This window comes from Oryctolagus cuniculus, chromosome 6 (genome assembly GCF_964237555.1).
Source record: "Oryctolagus cuniculus chromosome 6, mOryCun1.1, whole genome shotgun sequence".
Classification (NCBI taxonomy): Eukaryota; Metazoa; Chordata; class Mammalia; order Lagomorpha; family Leporidae; genus Oryctolagus; species Oryctolagus cuniculus.
Genome location: NC_091437.1, coordinates 9,163,684 through 9,180,310, shown reverse-complemented (window position 1 = coordinate 9,180,310; position 16,627 = coordinate 9,163,684). Strand labels below are relative to the sequence as shown.

The 16,627-nt window shown below is 37.7% G+C and overlaps 1 protein-coding gene across 9 annotated transcripts in view; it reads right to left on the bottom strand.

Annotated features, from left to right (window-relative positions):
* Positions 1-3,167: 3,167 nt before the first annotated feature.
* DMXL1 (Dmx like 1) overlaps positions 3,168-16,627 on the bottom strand; it is a 171,307-nt gene continuing 157,847 nt past the window's right edge. For 8 of the 9 annotated variants that reach the window (XM_070076024.1, XM_070076026.1, XM_070076027.1 and 5 more), the window contains 6 exons: positions 15,101-15,228; positions 12,608-12,700; positions 11,106-11,197; positions 10,109-10,161; positions 7,772-7,989; positions 3,168-5,297 (listed from right to left, as the gene is read on the bottom strand). In XM_070076024.1, the coding sequence (XP_069932125.1) occupies positions 5,073-5,297; positions 7,772-7,989; positions 10,109-10,161; positions 11,106-11,197; positions 12,608-12,700; positions 15,101-15,228 (809 nt within the window). In that variant the 3' untranslated portion in view covers positions 3,168-5,072. The remainder of the gene's footprint in view (positions 5,298-7,771; positions 7,990-10,108; positions 10,162-11,105; positions 11,198-12,607; positions 12,701-15,100; positions 15,229-16,627) is intronic. The other variant, XM_070076025.1, reaches the window with a different exon arrangement.

Genomic DNA, 16,627 nt, shown 5'->3' with positions numbered 1-16,627 from the left:
GACTTTCAAATAAATATTTAAAAGAAAACCACACAACTTTGGTGGATCCTCTGCCACTGAGCATGTTTTGGCGTGGCCGCTGAGTGATTTGTTCATTATTTTACAAGAATCTCAGACTTGTAACCAGGAAGTGAAGGACATGGTGAACGGCTGTGCAGTTCCTGCACCACGGACCTGGTCAAGGGGATGTGCTGGCCTGACGTCTAGCCCTCTCATTCTGAGGTGCACCTGCAAGCTCAGCGGTGGGTACTGGTCTGGGACTCCACCCCTACACACTGAGGCTTCTCCACTGTGAACTCCAGATGGGGCAATCTCTCCCCCCATAACCCCTGCATAAATATTCTCATTAGAAGCAGCCCTCAAAAGTCTTAACCACATGAGAGGTATTACAGTTTGCTTAGTTTTCTTGATGTCTGAACAGCCAGACATTCATGTAACCTGGTGATTAACTGCAAAATACAGAAAAAACAAAACATGAAAACCTAACACACACAATTAGATGCTATTTTAAGAACTGTCTTTGCTCACATTCATAATTAACTGAAAAGGAGGTGTGGCATCAAAAGCTAAATTGCTGGAATCCCAGAAATGAGGCCAAGAAGATTCCAAAGGATTCAAAAACTTAATTAACACCTATCTAGGGACAATTTTTCCACTGTAAAAATAAATGTGTCATCACACAAACTTTTTCTCACCCATCATACTGTATTTGTAGTGGGAGAATTTAATAGCACCCCAACTCTTGCCTTTCCCAAGTTTAAAGTTTTATATTTTCCCACATACATTTCTTTGTTCATAGACAAATATAGCGTGAAATATCCCAAAAACAACATGCGATTATGCCTTTTACTTTATATTGTGATTTTTTTCTCACCAATCTCTTTTCAAGTCAACAGATACATATATAACATTCTTTTTATATGGTGAAAGAATACTCCATGGGGCCAGCGCTGTGGCGCAGCGGGTTAACGCCCTGGCCTGAAGCACCGGCATCCCATATGGGCACCAGTTCGAGACCTGGCTGCTCCACTTCCGATCCAGCTCTCTGCTATGGCCTGGGAAAGCTGCAGAGGATGGCCCAAGCCCTCCCTGCACCCGCATGGGAGACCTGGAAAAAGCTCCTGGCTCCTGGCTTCAGATCGGCTCAGATCTGGCCGTGCGGCCAATTGGGGAGTGAACCATCAGAGGACCTCTCTCTCTCTCTCTGCCTCTCCTCTCCTCTGTGTAACTCTTTCGAATAAATAAATCAATCTTAAAAAAAAAAAAAGAATAATCCACTTAATGGGTGAATTACAATTTGTTAAATCAACATTTAGATTATTTCCAGTTCTTCTTACACCAGTACAGTAGGTGATTCTAATAAACATCTGTGTGCACATGAGTTTTGTGTATGAGTACATTTATTTTTACAGGATAATTTCTCTACTGTAAGACTGTTCACTGAAAGGAGTGTGAGTTTAATTTTAATACATACCCAGGAAATACTGAGGTACTCTGTGGGCCGGCATGTTTCAGTGTGCCCATTTCTTTGCACTGTTTTGACCTTACACCAGTCTCATGAAAAATGGTATTAAGTTGTTGCCTTTTAAAAAGCACTCCATCAACCATTAATCAGATGGAATATATTTTGAGATGGAATATATTTTATGTTTATTAACTTTTTCAAAGTGCTGTTCTGGCAGTTGCTCATTCAGTTTCATCATTTCTCCAATAACTTATTTTAAAATTCTCTTTGCATTTAGGGACACCAAAATACTTCTTATTGCTATATAAAAATTTCTGTCTACTTATTCTTTTAGTTTTGATTCTGTATCCCTGCCATATGACATTCAAACTTTTTGTTCAGTAAAATACATAGGTCTGTCTTCCAATTCTTTTTAAAAGATGACTTCGGGAGGCTGGCATTGTGGCATAGTGGGTCAAGCCTCTGCCTGTGGCGCTGGCATCCCATGTGGGTGCCGGTTCATTTCCTAGCTGCTCCACTTCCCATCAGCCTCCCTGCTCATGGCCTGGGAAATGTGGCAGAGGATGGCCCAAGTGCTTGGGCCTATCCATCCATGTGGGAGACTTGGAAGAAACTCCTGGCTCCTGGTCTCAGCCTGGCCTACACCCAGCCATTGCAGACATCTGGGGAGTGAACCAGCAGATGGAAGATCTCTCTCTCTCTCTTTCTCTCTCTCCCTTCTTCTCCCTCTTTTAAATAAATAAATCCTACAACAACAATAAAAACAAACCATAAAAACAACTCCAATCCCAAGGTTGTATATGGCTCTTCTTTAAAAAAAAATGCAGCATGGGGGCTGGTGCTGTGGTGTGGTGGGTTAAGGCTGCAGTCTGCAGTGCTGGCATCCCATATAGGCGCCATTGACGTATTGGCTGCTCCTCTACTCATCCAGCTCTCTGCTGTGGCCTGGGAAAGCAGTAGAAGATGGCCCAAGTGCTTGGGCCCTGCACCCATGTGGGAGACCAGGAAGAAGTTCCGGCTCTTGGCTGTGGATCAGCCCAGCTCTGGCCATTGCAGCCGTTAGGGTAGTGAAATAGCAGATGGAAGACCTCTCTCTCTCTCTCTCTCTCTCTCTCTCTCTCTCTGCCTCTGTGTAACTCTGCCTTTCAAATAAATAATTTTTTTTAAAGTGCATCTTTATATTGTGTTTCTACTACTGAGGCACTTCTGCAGCTTTTTTTAAAAGAATTTTTTTTTTTTTTTTTTTTTTAATGAAGGAAGGGTAAGGGCAAAAGAGGGGCAGGAAAGGAGGACGGAGGTGACCACTCCATAGCTCCAGGTACTAACAATCTCACTTTCAGAACATGAGATTGGCACCATTATAAATTCTTCCTACAAAGCCACAGCATCAGAAAAATCACAATTAAAAAACTGTATCTTGATGTATCTACTCCATTAATGTGGATAATGAAATTTCTCATGTATGTTCATGACTATACATATACTATATATAACTATTTTTATTCCCACTTTTCTTGAATACTGCTAACCCATTGAGTAAAGAAGACTGCAGAAAAGGAAGTTGAGAGAAGTGGGAAAATTATTCAATCCTCTCTACATTAACCAAACACAAATACAAAAATTCCCCACGTAGAAATGTCACAATATTGGAAGTCAATTAAATTGGCACAAATATTACTTAAAATAATAGCATGCCAAAAAAGTCATTGCATGATTGTTTATTTAAAATATTATGACTCTGGATGTAAATACATATGGGCTTACATAATTTATAGTAATTCATATAAACCCTCAGTTAAAATGCTTAATTGTTCATCCACAATGCCTTTTGTTATAATAAGCATAATAGTAAATTTTCTACCTCATTTAAAGTGTTTAAAGCTGTCTGAATCTTGATTTGTGAAGAAATTAATGAAAAATAACTTAAGCTTAGCTATATCAAACAATATTATTGTTTGCAATGCTGTCACAGATTTCTCCATGGCAAAATAGTCATATCATTATTGCACAATTTACAGGTACAGGTTATTATGTGCATATAAACTCTCTCCATAATGACGGTGTTTACACTGCAACTTGCTCCACACATTTAAAGTTATGAAATACAGTTTACAAAATCTTTTAACAATATACTTTTATAATAAAAGTATCCTGAGGATATTACAAAATTCATGTTGCCAGCCCTTCATTCTTTGCTTTATTTACTCTTTAATTTCCAAGACAATAGTTGTCCATATTTCATTACATAAAAAGGCTCTTATAATTCCTACTAAACAAAATATATTTACGCTAAATAGTATACAACTGTTTCTTAAACACTCCCATCTACCTTTACTCTCACTGATTAAAGTCAAGTATTTATCAAGTTTTCTATTATTCTGAATCAGAAAATGTATAGCACAAAATCGACAGAAATAGGGTTAGCACATTTAAGTTAAAAGCATTGTGCATTTTAAGTATTTTGGTCATATTTTATAACAAAATAATATATTTTGGCAAAAATAATAAAATATAACATTCACTTTTCTATTAATGGTAGATGTGGAGGGTATTTTACATTTGTAAATACTACCTATTTAATTTGACTGTTTTCACATTTGTTTCTAAAAACACTGCTATAAGGTTTTCAGAATTTTGAGATAAAAGCACCTAAAAAATAAGAAAAAAATAAAATTTAAGTAAAATGTTTATCTGATGCTCAAAAACCCTTTAACAAATTCATATACTTACTTTTAAGTGTCTTATATATGCCAACACAGAATCTTTATTGCCTACTAAGACTCACTGAATCAATATAATCATCAAAATAATAATCCTAGAAATCTCCTTGAAATTTACTTGAAAATTAAGATGAAAATTCTAACACTTAAAAAATGAAAAACAGCATTTGCAAAAAAAAGTTGCTATTCTGGTGGCAGTAACTGCTATGGCACAAAAACACATCAAAAGATTTAAGGGTTTCACTTATATACACACAAACTAAATTGAAATAAAATGTGTAAGATATATATATATATATACACACATATATACATACACATACATACATATACATACACACAACCTGGGATCCAGAGGGAAACTGATGAAATTACATGACGAGCCACTTGGCTCATTTATCACTGAAGTCCCAGTGACAGTTTTAATGGAGATATTCATTATTTAATTCTTAACCAAATATTAATCTATCATTAGTAAGAGTTTGAAATGTGTAAGTTTGATAAAGGAAGTGAGGTGTGGTGGAGTAGGTGATGAGTACTGTGTGCAACTTCATTTACATGAAGGGCATCTTTCCTGTCAAAGATACTCAAAAGTTTATCAACAAGAAAACGGAAACTACTTTAACACTATGACACTCATTATGACACACTGTAAGTATGTATTATTACAGTTTACTTACACAACTCTACTTCAGCAACGCAATCTACTTCAGCAATGACCTTGTGAAATGTTTAAGGCATCAGTGCATCAAGGGCAAAGCTCCATAATTAACTCTAAGAACAAAAAAGCACTGGCTTGTTGCGCACAGAGTGACTGCTATATGTTACATCTGTTGGCCACTTCCACGAAGTAGGCAATAATAATTATATACCTTATTGTGAAAATGTTACAGCATCAATTTCACATCATTTTTCAGCACTTCATTTAAAGGGCTGAACTGATCCGGCAGTATTCTCATTTTCATTGTCCCATCAGCTCCACAGGAGAAAATGTGATTTGCTGGCCCTGTTTCAATTTGCATCACTCCAGTTCCAATATTCCTAAAAATGGACTGCCGGGCATGTTCATTGATAAAAGTGTGGAGAAGACTAAAGGTAGACAGACTCCAAATCTGAAAGATAACGAAAAACAAAATGAAAACTAGGGTTAATTATTACCTTAGGATCCAAACAAAAATATAAAGTTTTCCTTCCTGTGCAATTATTTCCAAAAACAGATGCAAACACCTGGATTCTCTATAGGTTATTACACTTTACCAACTGCTTGCATATTAGTAAATACTTAAGTATCCATCCAGTAAGAGTAAGTCATAGTTTGTTTCATATTAGTTCTCTGGTTTGTATTATGGCTCTGAGGCTTACTGTTTAATCAATTAAAAAATCTGAAAATAAGCAATGTACTCAGAAACCAAAATCTAACAAATGCAGGTTCAAGTTGGTATGAATGCATTTCTTAGAGTACAGGAAGAAAGGTTTTTTTTTTTTTTTTCCAAATAAAAACAGAAAAAGTGATATCAATAAAAAACAGAAGAAAAATTGGTTTTACTCAGCCTTTTAGGATGTCCTAAAAACTTTTAGGTCCTTCACAGAAATGAAGATGCTTGTACTACACTTTAGAAGAGATAAATTTATTCTGAAACTATGACTTCTTATAAACTGAAGGCAGTAAAAATAAGAAATTCATTTTAAATCAGAAATTTTCTGTTGAGAAATGTATTTGATTTTAAGAAAAATCTTGTAAGATTAGTTTTATTTATTTGAAAGGCAGAGCTCCAGAGAGAGAGGGAGAGACAGAGAGGTCTTCCATCTGCTGGTTCACTCCCCAAATGGTTGTAATGGTCAAGGTCAGGCCAGGGAAAGACCAGGAGCCAGGAGCTTCTTCTGGGACTCCCATGTGGGTGCAGGAGCCCAAGCACTGAGGCCATCCTCTGCTGCTTTCCCAGGAGTATTAGCAGGGAGCTAGATCAGAAGTGGAGCAGGCGGGACTCAACAGGTAACCATATGGGATGCTGGAGTTTCAGGCAGCGGCTTTACCCTCTATAGTGTCACAATTCTTTTCAAAACACCATGATTCTAGGTAAACCCACCCCACCATAAGAATTATGAAAACAGTTTGTCAGTTTTAACAAACAAGTCCAATGTACTGTGGCAAATATGTTCATTAGTGCTTTAATTAATGAATTCTAAGAAACAAACGCCTGAGGCCAGTGCTATGGCGCAGCGGGTTAACGCCCTGGCCTGAAGCGCCAGCAACCCATATGGGAGCCAGTTCTGGTCCCCGCTGCTCCTCTTCCGATCTGGCTCTCTGCTATGGCCTGGGATAGCAGTGGAGGATGGCCCACGTCCTTGGGCCCCCGGGCCTGCGTGGGAGACCTGGAAGAGGCTCCTGGCTCCCGGCTTCGGATCGGCGCAGCTCTGGCCATTGCGGCCATCTGGGAAGTGAATCAGCGGATAGAAGACCTCTCTCTCTGTCTCTACTTCTCTCTGTAACTCTGTCTTTCATAAATTAAAAATAAAAATAAATAAAGAAAGAAACTGACTCCTAAGTCTACCTATCCTGGACTACTGAAAAACAGCAATTCGTGCTTTCAGTGACTTATCCAGGCTGAAATGGAACCAGATGACCTGCCATCAGTCACAAGGTACGAGTTGGAAAAATGCAGATTCCCAAGGCTTCTTATCAGCTGCGTACTTCCAGAGTGAGGTGCAGTTATTTAACATTTTAAACAATCTCAAGTTCTAAACAATCAAATCCGAAAAGGACTGCTATTTGCAGGGCTTACAAGGATACATTCAGAATTCTTGAATCAGACACTGAGAGATTGTACTGATTTTATATATAAAAAAACGGGGAACAGGCCGGCGCCGCGGCTCACTAGGCTAATCCTCCGCCTAGCGCGCCGGCATACCAGGTTCTAGTCCTGGTTGGGCGCCGGATTCTGTCCCGGTTGCCCCTCTTCCAGGCCAGCTCTCTGCTGTGGCCAGGGAGTGCAGTGGAGGATGGCCGAGGTGCTTGGGCCCTGCACCCCATGGGAGACCAGGAAAAGCACCTGGCTCCTGGCTCCTGCCATCGGATCAGCGCGGTGCGCCGGCCGCAGCGCACTGGCCGCGGCGGCCATTGGAGGGTGAACCAACGGCAAAGGAAGACCTTTCTCTCTGTCTCTCTCTCTCTCACTGTCCACTCTGCCTGTCAAAAAAAAAAAACAAAACAAAACAAAAAACAAAAAAAAACAAAAAAAAAAACAACGGGGAACAATGTAGGATAAAATAAGGTATCAGTGTATTACTCTGCACCTAAAAACTGAATTCAGTAAATTATGTGATACTGAACAGAGTCCAAACTAATTCTAATGTCTGAAATATGTTTATAGCCACATAAAGTTTAGTTCTCTAGCATAAATTAAGCATATTTTTCAAGTTCAATATTATTTCATTCACCAACATATCTATTACACAACCGTGAGCACAGCTGATGACAAAGGAGTTGATATTACTACTATTTAAATGAGCTGGTGTCATCACTCTAAGAGCTCACGTTCTGGAGGTTTCTTCTCATGGTGTAGACAGTGACGTCAGCTGTGCGTACCTTGATGTTGCCCTCGGCAGATCCTGTAACAAAGTATTCTTCAGTTGGGTCAACAGCAATGGCCTTCACAGGAGAATCGTGGCTCTGGAAAAGCTGCCTCTGCTGTCGCTGGCGAAGGTCGAACACACACGTAAAACCTTTTCTTCCTCCTGATATGAGCAGCTGGTGTTTTGGAGCATACGCTAAAACTGTGGCTCCACTGTCATGGCAGGTAAAAGCTGAGATTAAAAAAATAAATAAATAAAAGTAAACACCATTTCACAGTAGGAAAAAAATACTTCTAGTTTTTGGCCAAGATGGATAACAGAACAGATTTGCTCTCCTGCCTAAAACAACTAAACAATCAAATGAAGTGGCAGGTGTTGTGGCATAACGGGCTAAGCCATCACCTGCAGTGCCAGTATCACATGGGTGCTGGTTTGAGTCTCAGCTGTTCCACTTCCAATCCAGCTCCCTGTTAATGTGCCAGAGAAAGCAGTAGAAGATGGCCCAAGTGCTTGGACCCATGCCATCCAAGTTAGAGACCTGGAAGGAGCTCTTGCCTCCTGGCTTTGCCCTGGCCTCAGCCCAAGCCACTGCAGCCATTTGGGGACTGAACCAGCAGGTGGAAGAACTCTCTCTCTACCTCCACCTCTCAAATAAGAAATAAAATACATCTTTAAAATAAATCAAATGAAGTATAGAGAAACAATGATTTGAGGTGTCAGACTTTAGGCAATGAAGAATGACCTCTGAGAGATGGGAAACAAACTGGGTGCACACAACTGAGCCTGCTTATTGCCTAGAAGGATTTTTTTCTTGCCATGGCACAAGGAGGAAGCACCCAAGTTGCGCTGGGTTCCCTATCAGTCAGAGTGGAAAGCCTTATAATTCAGAAGGCACTTGGTAGACACCAGATACTGCTTTGGTCCAATTTAACAAGAACCTCCCAAATCTAACTCTAAGCTCAAGAATATTTACAGAATACCAAAGTAATCAGCCTTTAAGAAGGTAAAATTCAGAATGACTGATATTTAAGGAAAAAATACCAGGAGTTCAAAAAAGCAGGAAAATAGAATCTCAAAAACAAAAGAAAAATCCATTTGTGCAAGAAAATTCCATATTTTCTATTCAGATAATAAGAAGGGGGCAACTGTAGCTTTAGAGTAAGTCTTGAACTCAGGCAGTATGAATCATCATTTTGCTTCAGTATTTCAATGGCTACTCTATGTCTTGCCTATCCTTGAGATCAGTTTGTTGCCATCTACAAAGTAGCTTACTGGATTTTCATTATAACTGTGTTGAGTCAGTGAAGTTGGGAGGAACTCACTTCTTAATAATATCAAGCCTTCTAATGTGTGGGTGCAAAGTACATCTCCATTTATTCAGACCTTTTATTTCTTTAATCATTTTTGTCATTTTCTATATACAGACCCTGTACATATTTTGTGAGATTTATGCCTATTCCATTATTTTATATGCTACTGTAAGTCGTAACAATTTGTAAATTTCAATTTGCTGTTGTTCATTATTGGTATTTTTTTAATTTACTTATTTGAAAAGCAGAGTGAGACAGCGCGTGTGCACACACACATGATCTTCCATTTGCTGGTTCACTCTCCAAATGCCACAGGAGCTACAGCTGGGCCAGCCTGAAGCCAGACGCCTAGGTGGCAGGTGCCCAAGCACTTGAGGCATCATCTGCTGCTTTCCCAGGTGCATTATCAGGGAGCTCAATTGGAATCTGAGCAGCAGGGACTGACCCAGCACTCCAATATGGAATGCCGTATCACAGGTAGTGGCTTATCCCACTGGGCCACAATGCTTGGCCCCTATTGTCCTTGTGTTCTGACCTTGCTATTCTCATCCATTAAGTTCCAGGAGGTTCTTTTATAGATTCTTTGGGACTTCCCACAAAGATAAGCATGTAATCTGTGAATAAAGGCATTTTTATGTATTTCTTCCCTGCCAATCTGTGTGCATTTTCCTCTTTTCTGGTGTTAGGTAGTACCTACAGTAAAATGTTGACTAGGATTAGTGAGGGTGGCCGTAATACTAGGTAATGACTGACATTCACAATGTTCACAACGACGATCCGTGGCTAGCAGACTGAGTGGAAATAATCTATATATGATTTTTATAGTACTATGTCTCACTGTACTTCATCAAGGTATAGGGAAGAGTTAACTTTGTATATTTGTATCTTGTTGCTTTGAATTATGCTTCATGGCATATGCATCACGGGCAAAGTAAACCTAACAAGCTAATAAATGTGGCATGAAAGGAAATCTACTTAAATATCATTTACCATTTTTAGTTTATGACTTTCTTGACTTACAAAACGTTTTCAAAACTTACCATGGACTAAGCTATTGGCTGGTGCTACAAGAGTATCCCACAAACATATATTTCTGGAAAAAAAAAAAAAGATTCGTTATTAAGTGCTACTGAAAGTTAACAACAGAATAAAAAGAACATCATCTCATGCTGTTACGTAACATTTGAACCTTGCTTTAGAGAATGCTGTTTACAAAAGCACAAAACGCAAGTAACCCACATACTTACGTGACAATACTTACATAGAATTTTAAAACTACTAGCTTACAAAAGTGAATAACTTTAGATCAACATACGCTTACAAATAGTGCAATATGAAGGCTAAGTACAGAAACTGCTTTTGTTGTCATTGTTTCTAACTTACAGTTGTTATGGCATACACAAATAAGAGGAGTAGCTCATTTTCTTGAGCACAAAGGAAACTTATTTCTACTATATGCAGGTTCCAACATCCGTAAGGAGTTTCTGTGGAAGCTCTGTACTCCTAAAATCCCATTTCTAGAACAAAGGAAGGCCTTACAGGTACACAGAAAAGCTCAGCAATCGCAGAGAGCCTTCATCTTAAAACTCATTTCTGATGAGGAAAGCCAAAAGATGTGGTAGGAGTTGGGGGAAGGAGAACACTTCCTTGCCAACCTCACTTTTTTGGGAGGGGAAGGTGCTGGGGGTATGGCTGACTCTTTTAATTAGCTGTAGTACAACTAACACATATTTCTGAGTTTATTCTGTACTTCCTGTGAAACAGTGATGATATCTATCTAATAAAATAACTATCTAATAAAATAACATGGCAAATAATATGTAGAGATTAATAGGGAGAACATTCATTTTGCTACAGGCACCAAAATTTCCCTAACTTTACAATCAGGACACCAAAATGATCCAAGGAAGAAACAAGTCTTTATAACAAAAATGCTCAAAGGCAAAATTATAAAAACATTCCTGAGATGCAAGGGTATAAAGCAATAAAAAAGCAGCTCTACATAGGCAGATTTCAGTTTCAACAATCATCTCTTACCTATTGTCGGTTGAAAGACCAGCTGTAGCTATCAGGGAAGAGGAACTCACAAAGACAAAATCATTGGCTGTTTTGTTATGACACTGCCAAGTCTGGAAAGGATACAAATAAATGTTATTGCTGTCACTAAAAATCCTGTAAGAAGGCAGCTCTAGGTTATTCAAAAAACAATCATGTAGTTTACAGCTAAATCTGCTATGTTCCCCCCTACCTCTGAACTTAGTCCTTTGTTTTGTTAATCAAAGGTTCAAAGGCAAACACGAAGAGGTTATACTTTAAATATTTCCCTTGGTAAATTTATTAAAAATTTTTGCCTTAGAGGAAGACAGAAATAAAGATTTTATATTATTTTAGACTTAATTATTTTTGGTAAATTAACTGGCATAACGTATTTCTTAGAAAATTTAAATTATGAATAACTATTTAAACATGTGAATAAAAAATACTAATAGTCACCAAAATCTAAAAATTTAAAGTATTTCTCAATATTATAACAAACAAAAACTAAGCAATTATGATTTAGTTAATCATGAAAACTTATAAGCTATATTTAGATATTTGTCTTTTAAAAAAAGTATCTTTAAGTATACAAAACCACCAGGTAAAAGATTTTTCCTTCAAACCACCTTCTCTATCACCAGGAATATGAAGGAGCTGGCCTAGAAAATAACTTCCTAAAACAAACATAATCTGCGAAAGTCAATATGTACATTTGAATTTATCTTTTTAAAAGTTAAAAACAAGAGCAGTTTCTCAGGGAAGGCAGAGTTGCACATTTATCTGTTAGCTTAATGAAACTATGTGAAAAAATTATTATTCATTCACAGTACTCTAACCACACCCCTCTCCCTACCTTGCTTGCTTTCTTGTAAAGCAAGAAAGGCCTGAATTCTAACATTTAAAGTGGGGTCAATTATCAGAATCATAACTTGCATTTTTAATGTCTTCCTGGTAGGTATTACTTAGTTCTATAAAGGGCTTCACCGAAGAATGTATTAAACATAAATTCAGTGTTCTAGAAACCTGTACAAGTTCATCATATGTACACAGTGCTAAACTCAGATATATCAATATTTTGTTTAAAAAGATATGGACAAGAAAGTAACAGTTCCACCCACTAGATGCCCTTTCTACTTTGTCCAATCATAAGGGATAGCTGCAGAAAAATAAATCTTCTAGGGCCCTGGTTTCTTAATCATTCTGTTTAGGTAACACACGCCGCTGTGTGAGATTAGAACAGCCTCTGAAATCCACAGGTTACACAGGTCCCTGTAGGTACCACGTGGTTCTATACAGGTTAACCTTCCAAATTACCAGAGACTGAGTAAGGATGTTTATGATTCACAGAGTAATTTTCCCATGTAAGAACAGAAGCTTTTGTCTGTCGGACTAGACAGATTCTATTTGCTGTCTTCAGTATTTCCTGTACCAAATATGTATTCTTGGATTTTCTAAAAGTAATAATTCAAACTTCACTTAAAAGGTAGGAATTCTTGGCTTACCAGGTATGGTTTGGGCATGCTTCCAGTAACTGGACAACATTTCCAGTTTGTCTGATACAAACTTAAATATCCATCGGCATCAACTATTCCAAACTTGGAGAAAAAGCATTTTTAGATGTTTAAGATAAATGCAAAAGCACATAATTATCCCTACACACACTGTGGCACATTTTGACTTTTAAACATTTGACCGACATATTGTTCAACTATTCACTTCACTTGTGCATGGATCTAGTTTCAGAAACATTTAGCCACTACTTAAAAAAACTTCCAGGCCGGCGCCCTGGCTCACTTGGCTAATCCTCTGCCTGTGGTGCCGGCACCCTGAGTTCTAGTCCCAGTTGGGGCGCCGGGTACTAGTCCCGACTTCCAAAAACTTGCAATGAGGGAAACACATCATGGAGATTAGAAAGTAAAATGAAATGAGCATTATCACAGAGAAGGAATCCCATTATGAGAACTCAGTTAGAATGATGTAAAAATAATCTAGTAAGGGAACATCTATATGTGAGACAGATCTTGAAAGATGAATAAGAGACCTAAAATTTTTTCTTTAGATTATAAAGTTAATGCATGCTTATATAAAGTATATAAAATAAATGTCTACTATGGACTCCTGCCATTCCCTGTACCAGGTCTAATACTAATCAACAATCTAAGGTGTTTCCTTTCAGATTAGTTTCTATGACTATTCAAACATTTATACAAGAAACATTTTTGAATTTGAAATTTTAAAGAATTAGGATAATATACAGGTCTTATTACATTTTTCTTTTTTTAACTTTGACAGGCAGAGTAGACAGTGAGAGAGAGAGAGAGACAGAAAGGTCTTCCTTTGCCGTTGATTCACCCTCCAATGGCCACCGCAGCCGGTGCGTTGCGGCTGGCGCATCGCGCTGATCCAAAGGCAGGAGCCTGGTGCTTCTCCTGGTCTCCCATGGGATGCAGGGCCCAAGCACTTGGGCCATCCTCCACTGCACTCCCTGGCCACAGCAGAGAGCTGGCCTGGAAGAGGGGCAACCGGGACAGAATCCGGCGCCCCGTCCGGGACTAGAACCTGGTGTGCCGGCGCCGCTAGGCGGAGGATTAGCCTAGTGAGCCGCGGCGCCGGCCACATTTCTGATTATTATAATAATCTGTCTACATAAACACAAATTTAGCAAATTCTTGTGCTGTATAGTATCATAATTATAGTTAATTCAAAATTTTCCCCTTATAGAGTTTTCAATTTTTCCCATTCTAAAAAGTGCTGCTTTGAACATTCTGTAAATATATGTTTTCATAATTATGTAGGATAGAAACCTAGAAATGGAAAAACTATGAGTAAACCTCATTTAAAACTGTCAGAGATAAAATTAGATTCTAAAAGATAATATACATTTATAGGCCCTTTCTTCTCATATATTAGTCAAGTCAACATCAACATTGGATATTATTACAATTTAAAATATTTGTCAATTTTATATGGGAAAAAATGTCTGACTTTAATTGACTTTTCTTCAGTACCAACTAGGGCTGCTGGCTATGCATACTTTTACAGTAACTGATGGATCATATTCTTTTTCTATTTCTCTATCAAGTCACCTGTGCTTTCAAAATATTAGGAATATTAATTCACTGTTTTTATATTTGATAGATAGCTTTCCGAAGTCTATACCTTTTCCTAGTATATCCTACATTTTCTATAACATGTCTAAATATGCTTCTCAGTAAAAGATGTGTGTAAAGTCTGTATCAACAACAACTCAGCTTGCATTCCTTAACTACCAGAATTCTGCAAACACTGCTTGACTGTTTACTTATAATCTTTATTTTTGAGTTGACTAACATGAGTAATTTGGGGGAGGGTTTACAACTAAGAATTTTCACACCCCACTACTAGTTTGAGTATGTCACACAGAATAAAGAAAGTAAGATAATTCAGTAATCAAAAATGAATAAGGGACAGGCATCTGGCCTAGTGGTTAAGACACAGTTAGGATACTGGATTCATTAGCTGGCTCTAGCTCCTGACTGCAGACTCTGGGAGGCACAGCAGGTGATGGTTCAAGTTAACAGACTTCCTGCCACCCACTTGATAAGACATGGACTCAGTTCCTGGCTCTGGCTTTAGCATTGGCCAGTACCATTTTGGCTACTTAGGGAGTGAACCAATAGATGGGAGATCTTTATGTCACTCTCAATTTTTTTAAAGAAAATTTTAAATAAGAAAAATGTGTAATATAAGGTACACCTTTAATCATTTAGTCCTTAAGCATCATTTAAATGAATTTTAATTGACATATATAAGTACGTTACATACCTGCAGGAAGACCAAATGAATTTAAGTTTGCTTTGAGAGGAATTAGAAAAAAAAGCACTCATATAAATACTTCACTACTGGCCCACTGAACAGTTCTCATCACAAACCCAAACAAGTGATAACTATTAAGTCTTATGTTATAATCATGTTAATAAGAATTAATGCTTAACCTCTGCAATTTTATGTACTACCTTATTTCCTTGATAATTAAATCTCATTCTTGTAACTCTTGCATTGCCACCAGCTCGGAAACAGGTTATTTGTTGAGAATGGCCCCATTCAAACATTCTGACACTTCCATCTTGAGCTCCTGTCAGATCTGCATCATAAGAGAGCAAAAACGGTAAATTTATTTTAACAATCTTTGGGAAAATTTATTTCCTAATCTGATGTGGAAATCTTCAGTTAGGAAAAACCTAAGAAATGAATGACATTCAATTTATATGAATTTACTCTTGCATGAAATTTCACTTCACTACTTCTCAACACAAAAACAGATAGTTATATGATGTACTTTTTTTGAGAACACATCCTCAAACAAAACAATAGAAAAACTTAATTCAGATCGCAATCGATGTATTTCCCTTTATAATTATCTTGATAGTATAATAGCCTTTAATAATTTTTTTGCCCATCTAGGGGGCATATTGGGAAAGAATATTTCTAATGTCCTAATATACAAAGGGACTCATTTTTCTATATGCAGAGTCAACTATAAGACTTAATGAATCAGAAATTGCCTATTTAAGAACTGGCACTGAAATGCCAGTGGGAGTCCAGGTTGTTCCACTTCTAATCCAGCTCCCTAGTAATGGCCTGGGAAAAGCACAGGAAGATAGCACAAGTGTTTGGGCCCCTGCCACTCATGTGTGATATCCAGAAGATCTGGTTCCTGGCTTTGGCCCAGTGCTGGCTGCTGTACCCATCTGGGGAGTGAACTAGCAGATGGGAAATCTCTCTTTCTCTCTCTAGCACTGATTTTCATAATAAATAAATAAATCTTTATCTGAAAGTCTTCTCACAAAAGGCAAATGGGGAATCACAAATATTAATATAACATTTTAGCAATGGGGATGGGTAACCTTGTTCCATGAGCCAAAAACACAATTTGCATCCAGTTATTCTTATTATAAATCAGTGAGTTTGGTTTTACTGTATTTGGTACATAACTAACATTTTAAAATGAAAGCTTTAAATGTTCTTCTGTAAGTTTATAGATGTCTATATGTATGTTATGTTTGTTATGTGTTTGTGATATCCTTCTACTTCCAAACAGTATTTCTAAAATGAACTTGCAAAAAAGCTTAAAGGAAAAATAAACAGGTATGTAAATTAAGTCCTCATTAAACTGCCAGAATGATAGGACCCAAGTGTGTTTTTTTTTTTTTTAAAGTACACATGTCCTGAGATAACCTTCTATAACAAATGCTAATCAAGAGCAGAACTGACATTTGAACCCAGGCACTGCAATAGAGGATGCAGTCACCCAAGTTGTTTGGCTTAATTACAACAGGGATATCTCCAGAGCTGTCAGAATTACAAAGAATGCAACAATTTTTTTAATACTTGTGTTTACTAGTAAAATAAATTCACGTTATCTATGTTGTCAGAGAAAAATTAACCTAATGATGGCCAGCTTTATTTGATGTTTCCCAAATCTCTTCAGCAACTTACCTGGTTAGTTTCACTGACTTAAACTGAGTGATGGTTATTCACTG